Consider the following 13,893-nt stretch of genomic DNA (forward strand, 5'->3'; position numbering starts at 1 on the left):
GCTAGTTTTTTTCTTCTTACAGCAATAGTGAAATTACTGAACATGGGAATGCACATTTAGCCTTGAGTGTTACCTGAGAAGGTCTACTTAAGATGATTTAGGAAAGCAAGCTCGAGCTTGTAAATCTGCTATTTTCACTGTGTGACACATGTGTGCAACTAAGTATAAACCCCCCTTAAGAGTGGACTATTGATATGTCTACATGAGTGTGATCTGCATTTTCTCTTTTGGCTTGATTAGGATCAGATTAGATATTTTATCATTTCAAACTTATGTTTGAATCACCTGTGTGATACTAGTCTGGACCTGAATATTTTCCAGAATGATTTGTGAATCTTTTCACAAATACTTATTTGCCTGTCAGTGCACTCATCACCCTCTGATTTGTGAATTGATAGGCTATGTAACATTTTATACGATTTGAAAAACGTAACATTTGTATCCTTTTTGGAAGGAAACTCATACTGCCCACAGCGGAAAACAGTGAGATGGAGCAAATACAAATAGAACAAACATTTTATTAGTAAAATATATTGTATTATTGGTTCATTGGTTCATATGAAATGAACTCAAATAAAAACACATGGTAACACTGTATACACATTTTACTACATGCTACCTCAGGCAGGTTGATTTAATATGTAGCCTATTAAATAGCCTTGATTTTGATTTGTGAAACCTCTTGGATTTGTAAAAAAAAGTAGGATTTTTTTTACTCCCTCCTAAACAGACCACAACAGTACTGGAAGTAAATCCATCAATATACCGACACTGTCCAATTCTGGACTGAACGATCATATACCCGACAGACGTATTGTGAAACACTCATCCATCTGTGATAATATCCAGAATTAGGATTTTATCGGTTCCCTCGTAGACCAGGTCTGGATTGAAAACTACGGCGTAAGACTAGTAATTTCTGGACTGGATTATTTTATAGAATCCAGACACTTTTATAGCCACTTTAGTTCAATGTCAAATTATTAAAGAAAATACTATTGTAAGAAAAGGTCGTATTATACCATAAAAAAAGCTAAAGGGGAATAAAAAAGTAAAACTAAATTTGCTGTACTTGCGAAATTCTGAATACTGCCATCTTACATCAACAACATACCCACACAAGCAATCTCAATTATAGAAAAGGGGACTTTATTTAGTCTTTTTACATATGGCTTAGCTTTTCTTTATTACAAAGAGGTTTTAGAAAAGGTTTTGAGGACTTTGAGTCAACCACTGGCGGACAGTCATTAGACAATGAACCTGCAATGGGATATCACAAGCTCCTATATGGCTCTGGCCACAAGGTAGTCACACAGTAAAAAGTAACGGCAAGGAAACAAGTAAGTCTTAACACATACAGCAGTACAACATTAGATGAATGGTTATAGCGGATGGATTCAGTGAAGTGAAAGGTTCATAGCGATTACAGACATAAATGCAAACTCCAGAACAGACATGATTCCCTTTCCTGGATGTCTTTTTTGATTCCACACACATTTCCCTGTGAAGTTTGTATAAAGGCAACACCCTGTTAAGCTGCTATTGCAACTTATTGTTGCTGTTATGAGTGCTGTTAAAAAACATTTGATTTACACAGTGTTTCTGAGAGGACTTCATTCCCCACAGTGGCCACTGTACCATAGCTCTTGAAAACCAGAGAGCCAAGAAAATACAACCATTATTATGGACTAATCTTGTGCAGCTTGATGCAGTGCCAGTTTTGCTTTCATGGCCACATGCTGTGGTCATTTTCACACAGTACACATGGCAAACATCAAACTGCTAAACATGATCAGCATTTCCTACATTTCTAATAATTACAGAGTGTACCAAATGCATTATTCAAATCATCAATAACAGCATTACATTAGCTTGCACTAGGTTCGGTTTTGCACGATCCACCGACCAACATGATATAAAGCTGAGCTCATAAGTCTTGATTTTTATTTAATTTGTTTAGCTCCCCCACACCACATATAGTTTAGTTCTGTCTACAAAAAGTTGTTGTTGCATAAACAGATGTTGATATAGTGCCTGTTTCATACAGCGGTCTGTAGAGTGGACTCATTTCATGTCTCTCTCCTCGCCTTCTTTTTCTTGGGGGCTGGCTTGGGGGCTTGGCTCTCCTCGAGTTTCTCTGTGGAGAGAAACAAACAGAGGACATGAGTCACAGCAATAAAACGCATTGCACGCCGTCATGATTTGTTTACCATTTTCACCCAATTTAAAAGATAGTGATTCCACCACATGGTTAACAAAACTACACATTGGACAGAAGGCTGACATACAGTACTGTAGGGACAGACTTGAAAGAGTGAAGAAAGAAAATGAGCAAACAAGCAATTCCAGTCCTTAAGAATAATTATTGTTTCTGCTGCCTGCTTGCTCATTAATTTCATAGTAAAGTATACAAGGCCTAAATTTACTAGAGAGAACTGACAAAGGCTAAAAGTCTGTTTGCAGTGAACCGACTTGTGTTGTCTACATTGACGATGGGCTATAACTCAGGCTGCTGAGAAGGCCTTTCAAAGTAAACATCTGGCAATAATGGCTATCAGACCCAGCCACTTCCTACACCTGTAAATGTCTACATAATCCCTGGCTTATGACAATTTATTTTCTCCCATAACTGCAGTATATAATTTAACACTGTACAGACTCTCCAAACCATCTATTCAACACATTATATGGAAAAGACAGTTAAGTTCGGAGATGGCCATAGTCTAACACCATTGGCATTAAAATACATCAGGCTAATAGACTACAGTTACACTGCAGGCATTTTGCTCATATGTAATACTTGTGGAGTGGGAACAGGTATGACACAAGAGCAAAATGGCCATTGTGTAAATATGGTTTGTATGTGCATACTGTCAAACATACTTTGTTGTGTTGGGGCAGCAATGTCATTCTGCTTGGCAGTGGGCTCTTTCTGTGGCACTGGTGTGACATGGGGCTTCTGGGACGCGTTCTCCTTCACTGGTCGCTCCACTCTTACCTAATGGTAACCACATCAGCAGTTATAAGTTAGACACTATGTAAAATAAATATATATATATATATATATATATATATATATATATATATATATATATATATATATATATATATATATTTAAAATAAATAGCATTTTATGTACAGCATACCGTATGTATATGTAAACGCATGCAAATAAAAAAAATAAAAAAAAACCCATTGATACCCGGGTGAAAAAGGTTACTGGAATGACACTGACCTCTACAGCAGCTGCCTTGACGGTCTGGACCACAGGAGCAGCCTCCTCAATGGGCTGCTGTTTCTTCACTGGAGCCTCAGAGACAACCTCCTTCTCTGCTTCCTCTACCTCCTGAGAGAAACATAGGCACAGACGAGAATGGAAACACAGCCGTTACCAGAACATTTCATATAGCTTTAATTCAGTCATTTGGTCGTGTGTGTGTGTGTGTGTGTTACCTGCGCAGCAACATCTCCATTTTCAGCTGCTCTCTTCTTTTTCTTCTTCTTCTTTTTAGTTTTAGCTGCTCCATCAGCAGCCGTCTCCATCTTTTCCTCTTCCTCCTCATCCTCAAAGCGCAAACACATTCAAACAGCCCAATTCATTGACTGGCCAGCTTTGGAGAGGTTCAAATGCAGTGGCAAATGGTTGTGCTCAGGTTTAATGCAAGGCCGGTTCAATACTTATAGACAGATGTGAAAACCCTTGTCACTATTCTGTAACTATATAATAATATCAAATAGCAATGGATAAAACAAACTGAATGGACTTTTTTTGTAGGCTAGCTAGCTCACTAAGATAACAGCAGTTTCTCTGAGTTTGTATTGTTTCCCAGGGCACGGTTACAAACAGGAAGTTCACATAAGTTGTAACGCTCAGGGCAGCCGTGTTATCGTTTTCAGCCTGAAACAAACAATAGCTACTTTATTATGAAGGTTAACATTAACCTTGGCAGGTTCAGGGCTGGGATCCTCCGGGATCACAGGGGGCTCTGGAGTAGGCTCCTCAAAGTTGCCCCAGGCCTCAGAGGGGGCATTCCAGTCAGAACTGGGGTCCACTGAACCACCATCTACAAAACACAAACCCCTGAAGTCAACAGATATATGTACAACTATTCCTCAATATTGATCTGAACATTCGCCAGAAATGTGGCAACAAAGTAGCATCATAACTAAGAAGAAGACAGAGACAAACAAAACAAAACAGAGTCTCATCCTTACTCAATCCAGACCACTCATCCTCCACTCGTGGTTGGTTGCTCCAGGGCCGCTCAGAGGCTTGAGGCTCTGCAGAGACAGGAAGTAGTGAGTCAACATACCAGGGTAGAGGTCATTGCTTGGTAAACTACACCATCTAGTGGGGGACCAAGTGAAGCACAACATCCAGTTAATGTCTCCCCAGGCCAAAAGGCATGGCCGAGACTATGTTTGCATTATCAATTTGTCACTTACCTGCTACTACTTCTCGTTCGGTCAAAGACACAGCTTTAAGGTCAGACGTCTTGATCCCACTTTCAATTACAGTCCAGGACCCTGAAACACATGTATTTTGAACAGTTCTCGTTAAGAGTGGATGACGGGCACAGTCGGAATGCATAGTTAGGCACAAGGCTACAAAGTATTACATTACACATATTTGACAATCGCTGGTTCATCAAGAAGACACCAACATAGTAAATTATAAAAAGAGGACTTTTACCATCAATCTCAAAGGGGGTGTTTTTTTCCTGACTGGCAGAAGATTGACTGTCGTCTTGACCAGCTGTATGGGACGAAACCTCGACAGGGTTGTCAGTCAAAACACCAGCCACCACAGCCGCTGGCATTGCTGCCTCACTGCTGTTAACTAACACCAAGAGACAAACATATGATACTCAGCCACACACAATGGCAATGCACTTAAAGCATTTGCATAATCCTTGAAGCAAGGGAGCTTATTATTAACTAGAATGAGCCATAAAATGAGATATGATCTTGATGTTTCATCGATCTTTCATGACTGGTTGTCAGTGGTCAGTAATCAACAGGTAAAATGTTCCTTTGCTTCTCATAATTACCTTGAGATACAACAGCCTCAACATTTTCAGCTTTAACCTTGGACGAGTCCCCTACAGATAAAGGTGGATGGTAGAGTGTAAGTTCGATTTTTGCCTATAACAGGGCAACACACAAACATGTACAGACTCACATATATACACACACACACACACATTTCAGCTAGCAGTATATAGCATCCTTGAGAGTCAAGGATGTTCCCCAATGCCTGTATTTATAAACGATCTTGTCGACGAGAGACCAGTAAAACTTGACGACTCCTCAACAACACATGCTACAAAATCAACAGAGAGAACCATCTCTCTCTAGATGCCAATTTAGGCTGTTGATGCAAGATAGCCTTGAGGGCTGATACATGAAGCGCATATGCACTGACTGCAACACACACACACACACACACACACACACACACACACACACCTTTTTTCTTCTTCTGAGAGGAAGGCACAGAGGCTGCTGTGGTCTTGAGTTGCTCTGGGGGAGCACTATTTGAAGTGTCCCCTGCTTTAGGACTGGCTGGCTTGTCCTTCTTGCGCTGCTCACGCTTCTCCTTGTTGCTGACCTTGGTCTCCCACGTGCCTGAGAAAAAAGACATGGGTACATTGAGAAAGCATTAGTGGGGAAAATACCACAAGGGTATTAAGATTAGGATTAGTGGGGGTGGGCCATGGGATAGCTGCAGAGCACTGTTCAGTGCCACTGTCAACATATTTTTGCATGAAAACAAAACTGACAAACGTGCTCCAAACACAACATTTACTACTTTTGTGAAGTGACCCGAGTCACCCGACTGCTGAAAACAGTCATGTGTTTAAAATCAGTGGAAGACTATTTTAGCAACTGAGAACAGAGAGTGGTGAATAACATGAAGAGAGCTGTATGAACCAAAGCAACATTTTCCTGAATCATCACATGATTCAAACATCTCACCTCCTTCTGGTTCTTTGCCATCACCAGTGGTCTTGGTTTCCTTTGCCGTCTGTTTGGCCTTCTTCTTGAACTTCTTCACCTAGGAGACCAGAAACAGAGGGAAGAGTGTACAAGAGATACTGTACAGCACACTCTACTGTATGTTTACATCTCCAAGGGCAGTGACTAAGCCAGTGATCTCACACTGAGCCATAGATAGTCAATTGCAACACCATGTTCAAACCACATCTATATTTAAGTGAAATTACATACACCACCCAAGACTCCCGAAACCCGTCAGACAGCCTGTTCTTTGAAAGCACCACAACCCTGCTGGGCTTCTGTGCAATCAGATTACTACTTCAACTTGTAAATAAATGTCAATCGGTATTCAAGGGTCACAGTGTCCACAGGGTGCTTTTCGTTTTTTAGAAGGCAGCGCTTGATGAACGGACCACACCTGACACTGTCCTAAGTCAGGAGCCATCCTTCAGGATTATGCTGCATCTGCAAGTTAAGATGGTAACCTGATACTGCCAGCTGGTCTGTCCACATCACCAGAGTGTGACGAGTGTGGGGCTACCCTCTGCTTCCAGGAAATGTAGGGGATCCACAGAATGTGTCATTATAATATCAACTTTAAATGGTAATTGCTGATTAATATATGTAATTATACAAATATTTTCAAGGCACATCTTGAGTTATTTTAGTTAATTGAGATTGAGTCACAGCTGGGTTTGGGTGGATGTGGCACTGCATGGCTGTAGCTGGTGGTTACCTCTGGAACCGGTTCAGCCTTCACTTCTGGTGGGGGTGCCTGGTGATGATGTGGCAGACTCTCCTCTGCCACCATGGCTTCCTCCTGTGGTTCGGCAAGCACCCTTCCATTTGGCTGGGCTACCTGGGCTTTCTGTGTAAGACAAGGAACAGGACAGACAGGGATAGGGCGGGGGTCATGTAATATAGTCCAGATCAACAGCCTGTACACGTAGTTTCCTTTCAAACAAGCATTGTGTGTCATGTGGCACCCAAGTCTAGCCTGCCACGGCCTGACACTGCTAGCTGCTTAATCAGCACCAGCCAGCAAGAAGCTAGCTCAAATTAGCCACGACTGAACCGGTGTAGCCAAGTGGTTCTCAAAGTGGGACCTAGGGATTCTCAAGGTTCCTTGACTGGGTTCTAAATGGACCCTTACAAGTCTGTAACTCTGACAGGTACAAATGGAACCATGGTGGGTCCATTTGGTTCCATTTGTACACTGTCAGAGTTAAGGTGGGTCCTTGAAATGTAAACGTTTGATAACCACTGGCCTAAACTATTCTGATGTACATGTTAGCCTAGTTAGCTATAGCTTTGCTAAGGGTAGCAATCATTGACATTTGTCCACTTCATCATTTTAGTCCACTTGCCTGTTCTGAGAAATAAGCAACCAGGTCTATGAAAGCAAGCGCAAAAGAAGCGACTAGGCAACGGCTAAGTGAAAATAGCCGATCTACAAGCTCACAAGAAAATTAAAACAAATCTTGAAGAAAATGGTAATCTTGTTGCAAAGGGAAGCAATCATTGCCATTTTACTGTAGTCCACTTGCCTTTTCTGCCTTCTTCTTCTTTTTCTTCACCTCCTCCGAGGTTTTGACCGCATGCTGCTTAACGGCCGCCGCTTTGATTTCAACGCAGTCATCCTGCTCCACCGACCCGTGACCAGCGGGTCGTTTCCTGCATATGATCCGCCGGCAGGTCGAGGCCCACAGAGCCACCATGAGCACCAGACCCACGCATCCGGCTAACATGACGACCCATGGCGGAATGAGCTCCCCGCCGGGCTCCAGCCTCAGCCCCAGATCCACGCCGAGCTCCGTGTGCAGCAGCTCCAGGCCGCTGGACAGCAGCTCGTTCAGGCGGCCGGTGAGCACTTTGACCTGCCGGGAGGTCGCGTCCTGCCACTGCTCCATTTCTATTGTGTGGGGTTTGTTCCGTTTGTTGGTATTTATTTCAACAGGCTAGATTAGTCGCGCTTTGCTTTGCTGCTAAACCGTAGCTTGAGCTGCTAGCTTGCCAGGTGCTAGCTAGAAATAACGGAACGGTTTCGACATGATGGTAAATAACCTAACGCTTCTACTCCCTGGTAACATCCGCCTCTAAAGCCAAAGCGGCCCGACTGTGTTCTAAAGCCAAGCGGCCCGACTGTGTTAGCAGGCTAACGAGCTACTAATATGCTGATAAGATAACGGTAGACAACGGTTAGGTAGACCAGACAGTGCAACCTACTGCCACAGTGCTGGAGGTTCACCTCATATGGCTCCGAACGTCCATTCTGACAGCTTATGTTGCCACATTTTGAGAGAAATAAGCAACCATGAAAACTAGCCATGGCTCACACGGCGGTCGTCTGTCACGACCGTCATGGCGAAACTTCAACATGGTGTTTGCACTTTCTCCCTTTTTGACGCGTACATCTACTTAAAGGTTCATATTTCAAATATAAAGTGCTTACCCCATGGTCACGGATGTTACAATTATGTACGGGTCCTTAGAAGTACCCGTATCGTCCGTATTGTTAAATAAAAAGCATTTTAGTCCGATCGGTGGCCATTTTCTCCGTTTTTTGGAATTTGCTTTCAACTACGCGATCCTATCGGTTGGGAGGTGTATTGCCCTCTAATACATAATAACTCTATGAGACAATGGCCACCGATCGGATTAAAATGCTTTTTATTGAATAATACGGAAGATACGGGTACTTGCTCACACGAAGTGAATCCCAACATCCGCGGCCATGGGGTAAGCACTTTATATTTGAAATCTGAACGTCTATGCAGATGTAAGGGCCACTTTAAGTGCAAACACCAGGTTGAAGTTTCATCATGACTGTCATATAATATTATATATGACAGTCATGTTTCAGGGCTATGAAAACAAGCCAAAAAGAAGAGACCAAAGCCATATTGAAAACAGCCAATCTACAAGCCCACAACGCGTCGCGATGAGACGCGTTGTGAGCTTGTAGATCTGCTGTTTAAAAAAAACTAAATCTTGAAAAGTTTGAAAAAACACTTTGAATATTTTCTAACATAACAAGACAAATCTGGTAAGGGGGTCCCTGGCACACCATATTTTCAGATGGGGTGGGGGGGTTCGCGGACAAATACATATCAATTTGGGCGTCCTTGATTTGAAAATGTTTGAGAACCACTGGTTTAAGCCCAAAATAAGCAACTACACTTTAGAGACAAGCCCCAAAAAACCGCAACCACCGATATTCACAAGCAACTTTACAGAAAAATAAGCCCAATGTCGCTTATAAGCAGACATGGCAACACTGATGACAGCTACAATGGAAAGGGGGCGGCGCCACAGAGTGACGCGTCCCGCGATTGGCTAATAACGCGGCATTTATGCTTCGTCGTTAGTACGACCGGCCGGTGCCGCGCGCAGCCGAATATAGCCGATCTGCAAACCCGCGACGCGTTGTGATTGTGTGGATCAAGACTGATAGATTTATTTTATCGAGTGAGTCTAACATTTGCATATGCATATCTATGTAAATGTCAAACTCGATAAAAGAAATATGACAGTCTTGACCAAAATGCACAATTTTAAGCTCCAATCCAGATTTATTTTAATCAGTGGTGGAAGTAAAAGTATCAATACTGCAATGTAAAAATACTCTGTTACAAGTAAAAGTCCGGTAATCAAAATGTACTTGAGTAAAAGTACAAAAGTATTGGCATCAAAATATACTTTAAGTACCAAAAGTAAAAGTACTCATTATGCAGAATGTCCCATTTCACAAGGTATCATATGTATAAAATGTATTGTGCAAAAATATATTAAGTAGTTGCTGTAATTCATACTTGATTTAAACACTTATATAATAAATAGATTTCACTAATCTATTACGCAACTGTTAATACAATATTTATTTCAGGTGAAACGGGAAATAACCGGTAGATTTTAGTAGAGCCATTGATCCATCCATCCATCTGCTTATCCGGAGTCTGGTTGCGGAGGCAACAGTTCCAAAAGAGAATCCCAGACTTCCCTTTCCTGGGCTCGTCTATAGCTTCTTTAAACTGGGGGATCCTGAGGCGTTCCAAGTCTTGGTCTGCCCTGTGACCTCTTCCCAGCCGGACGTGCTGCGAAGACCTCCCTAGAGATGTACGCATCCGTAGTAGATGCCTGAAGCCCTGAACCAACTTAACAGGCTCCTTTCCACGTAAAGGAGCAACAGCTCTACTCAGTCTCTCTCTCCCAGGTGCCAGAGTTCTTAACCTATCCCTATGGGAGATGGCAGCTAACCTCCAGAGAAAACTCATTTCGGCTGCCATCTTGTTCTTTCGGTCCTGACCCACACTTCATGACCATAGGTGAGAGCAAGAACAAAGACTGACTTAGTTGCTCAGATCACTTTTCGTCACAACAGTGCAGTACTGTGTATGCAGCACCGCTCCTGCCTGCTGCTCCAATTTGCCAGCTGATCTCCCAATCTGTCCTTCCTACACTCATGAACAAGACCCAGAGATACTTTAACTCGTCTGTCCGGAGATAATCTTGCAAACCATTGTAATGATCAGCGCATCACTTTATGCACACTGCCAATAGGGCACAGAATTACCTCCACTCCATGTTTTATACTTTTTGAAAAACAAAAACTGATAAATGCATTGCGAGCTTGTAGATCAGTTATTTTCATGCATTTTTGATGACCTGCAGTAGTCGTGACTTTGCAAAGGAACACTTAAATTGCACGCGGCACACAGAAAACCAAACCAACTCAAGCAGTCGCAAGTCCTGTTGAGAGCTCAGCCAAGTAGAACCCAGCCCAAAGTAGTCAGGGTCTTTAGTGATCCCATAGAGGACCACCCCCACCAAGCCATGGATCATCTGAAACACCATGGGCCGAAGACAGCAAGGGAAGCTGTGCTCCATTTTAAAAGTAGCACAACAGTGGTCACATAAACCCCTAGGTTGACAGTAGTATGGTTGCACATAAACAGTCACAAAAAGTAGCCGATTGTGAGGATTCATTGTTCAAAGAGATAACGTACTAGGAGAAAGAACCAACACACTTTCAGTTAATTAAGGAGAGTTTACAAAGCAGAAAAGGCTCATTTGTGTGGTATAATAAATAAAGACCAAATGAATAATTTGCATCCAAGTTTATTTTGAAATTCCATACTCCCCCTATACAAGAAAAAAATGACTCTCCACAAAGGCAGCAGTGAACTGTCAGTGATAGTATTATTAGGGCAGGGAGAAAAAAAAAACGATAATCACAGTGTGTCTCATTTTCTTTTCTTTTTTTACTTTATTTTAAATACTTCTACTGCTGTCATCTTTGGCTGGGGTTCGGCTAACAGTTTGCTGTCGAGCCAAATTCCTGGGAAGTAAAGGTTTAAGCGAATAGAGCAGAGCTGTGGGCTTTAAGTCTTTACAATGCCAATGCAGGAATGTTCTGGACTTTATACCTCTTCATAAACACGAAATAAAAATAAAAATAAAATAGAAAGAACAAGCCGTCTGTGTTCACAACACAAACAAATATTACCGCTTGGGGAGATAGCGACAGTATGTCGAATTTCATAAAATTGTATAGACAAAAAATAAATCTACAAAAATGGAGCTAGGCAAATATTACACAACGGTAAACATGATGTGTCTCTGTTTCTTTCTTCTTTTAGTCTTTTGTTAACCTCTACACAAAACCAAAATTCTTGGTCTTAATGGCTAGCAAGAGTTTCTGTTTGAGAATCTGTTTGGAGGAGTAGAGTGGCACGTAGAGACGAGAGATGCAGGTGTTGGCTGTGGGTAGGTGCTGGTCATCCGGGGGTCGGATGGTGATGGAGGGCATTGGCTGGAAGCCCTCTTCACTAGCTGGCAGAGAAGGACTGGAGGTCCAGAAATATACCTGAGGAGCAAGCAACAATTACAGGAAAACCATATTTAAGTGGTGTCATGTTGAGAGTGAATTGGTTGAAATGATTTTCAGGGCACTTACCAGATCTTGCCTCTCAGTCATGCTCATCTTCTCAACGATGGACCAAAACCAGCGTTTAAACTGCAACAGTTTGTCTGCATTTTCCCCTGTGGAATGAAATAAGTAGAGATATTTTCTCAGCATAGAAAAAAATATATAAATGCAACTTGAATAAGATGAGCAAACACTTCAAATACAGGGGGAGATAGCATACCGGATTCATCATTGAAGGAGGTGAAACTGATGAGCATCTGCACGTTAACCTCTCCACAGCCATTTACCAGCAGCCTGAAGTCTTCTGCAGTCAGATCCTCCAGGGAATTCTTGGGAAGCACATCTAGCAGACCCTTTCTCATCGCCTAGCAGAGAAACACGAGCACAACTCACATAAGTGGTGTGGTATGACGTTTGAGTAATGCCTGATTTATATGTAGTCGCACACCAAAAATAGCAGATCTACAATTTCACAATCATCAGTCATGCTGAGACGTATTGTGAGCTTGTAGAATAGCTATTTTGGTGCACAACGCCTGCATGCAACCAAGTATAACTCAAGCTTAATAACGATAGCATTAGTACTAGAGACACGTTTACACATTGGCTGCATAATTGCCAAAACTGATGTATCAATGTCAAATAATGGCCAATATAGATCTGGCCCAAATTAGTACCAAGTAAACCCAAGGCAAGACGAGGTCAGCCAGACCCTCGATACAGCCAGCGAAATCTTATTTGTAATCCAATCTCCTTTATGGTTGAGTCATTCTTTTGAAAATGAATCAATCTTTTTTCTCAATATCAATAGTTTTAGCTTGCCAATGCAGTATGAAGTACTGTAATAAAGGACTTTTCAGCTCGACACAACTTCTGTTAGTGCAACAGTACCTAGACAGCTGAATTTACACTTGTTCTAAAACGCACTATGAGAGAGAGAACACAAGTGAAGCACTAAGCATTTTACTAAGCACATAGAGAATAAAATACAAAATCAGACCACATGAGCATATTCCCATCTCGGCCCGTTATAAGAGCATGGCAGTTTTCTGTTCAGTTACTTGATGGGACCATTACTTGATTTGAATGAACTCACGCAGTAAAATATGAATTGCCTGCACATTATTGGCTGTGGGATAATGGACATGAATACGTTTATGTGTCTGGAAAAACTACAAAATGGGATACTGGGGCACGCTGGTTGTTTGCAGCAAACTGAGGGAGTGATGCTCATACATGCATGTTTCAACAATGGTGAGTCAGTCAGTTACTGACATGTTATAGCCCAGCCCCCCTACCCCCGGTATGGCAAAACAAGAAAGAGGATTCATGGTCATATTTAAAGGAGTTGTTGGTGCTCACATGAAGCGGTTGCTCTGCCACCACCAGCATTCGATGCTCTGCGTATTTCCTCACATACTCATACACGTTGAGAGGAGTCACTGGCATGTTCACCCCGCCAGAGAGTAGCTCCACCTGACGGATGCCACAAAGAGCTTCAGTTTAAAATCAATCCATTTCATTCATTGTTGAAATATACTTTGGGCAGTGGTTCTCAAAAATAGGGTCCAAATAGAACCTTAAGAGGTTTGTACACTCAGAGTTATGGACGTCTTTAAGAACCACTGCTTTAGCAGGATTACAACTACATTAATAAACCAAAATGAACTGGTCTTTATTGGGAGTAATCCTTTACCTGTCCAGCCCCTTCTTCTTTGCAGAGGTCGATGGCAAATGCAAGATCCATGGCGGCAAAGACTGCCTCAGCCTCACCAGCTTGTGAGTGGCGGATGAGCTGCCGCAGGCTCTCATACATCACTGGGTCGAAGAACGCAAAGTCATGCCAGTTCACCTGCAACAACAATCACATACATCCACCGTTAGTCTTTCAACAATTTCAATTCAATTTCACTCAAAATAGTTGACCGGTGTCCTCCAGGGGTCTATACTAGGTTCACTACCG

The 13,893-nt window shown here is 42.2% G+C and overlaps 2 protein-coding genes across 18 annotated transcripts in view; both read right to left on the minus strand.

Moving 5' to 3' along the window:
• Positions 1-1,128: 1,128 nt before the first annotated feature.
• On the minus strand, positions 1,129-8,268 carry LOC308083383 (protein LYRIC-like). 2 transcript variants are annotated; one of them, XM_080425700.1, is made up of 13 exons: positions 7,549-8,268; positions 6,738-6,869; positions 5,981-6,059; positions 5,471-5,629; positions 5,053-5,103; positions 4,695-4,841; positions 4,448-4,528; positions 4,217-4,282; positions 3,944-4,065; positions 3,455-3,565; positions 3,237-3,347; positions 2,884-2,998; positions 1,129-2,137 (listed from the first exon to the last, which is right to left on the minus strand). In XM_080425700.1, exons 1-13 carry the CDS (start codon positions 7,909-7,911, stop codon positions 2,070-2,072), a joined length of 1,605 nt encoding a protein of 534 aa, XP_080281826.1. In that variant the 5' UTR covers positions 7,912-8,268; the 3' UTR covers positions 1,129-2,069. The 2 variants fall into 2 exon arrangements, with proteins under 2 accessions (XP_080281826.1, XP_080281825.1); XM_080425699.1 differs by having other exon boundaries at positions 6,738-6,865; positions 7,545-8,268.
• Positions 8,269-11,103: 2,835 nt separating this feature from the next.
• Positions 11,104-13,893, minus strand: part of ubr5 (ubiquitin protein ligase E3 component n-recognin 5) — a 43,332-nt gene continuing 40,542 nt past the window's right edge. For 15 of the 16 annotated variants that reach the window (XM_080427280.1, XM_080427278.1, XM_080427273.1 and 12 more), the window contains 5 exons: positions 13,627-13,782; positions 13,293-13,406; positions 12,151-12,295; positions 11,958-12,043; positions 11,104-11,867 (listed from right to left, as the gene is read on the minus strand). In XM_080427280.1, coding sequence (XP_080283406.1) covers positions 11,655-11,867; positions 11,958-12,043; positions 12,151-12,295; positions 13,293-13,406; positions 13,627-13,782 — 714 coding nt within the window. In that variant the 3' untranslated portion in view covers positions 11,104-11,654. Of the gene's footprint in view, positions 11,868-11,957; positions 12,044-12,150; positions 12,296-13,292; positions 13,407-13,626; positions 13,783-13,893 lie in introns of those variants that run through there. The other variant, XM_080427274.1, reaches the window with a different exon arrangement.

This window comes from Gymnoscopelus braueri (genome assembly GCF_963280865.1).
Source record: "Gymnoscopelus braueri genome assembly, chromosome: 4".
Lineage (NCBI taxonomy): Eukaryota > Metazoa > Chordata > Actinopteri > Myctophiformes > Myctophidae > Gymnoscopelus > Gymnoscopelus braueri.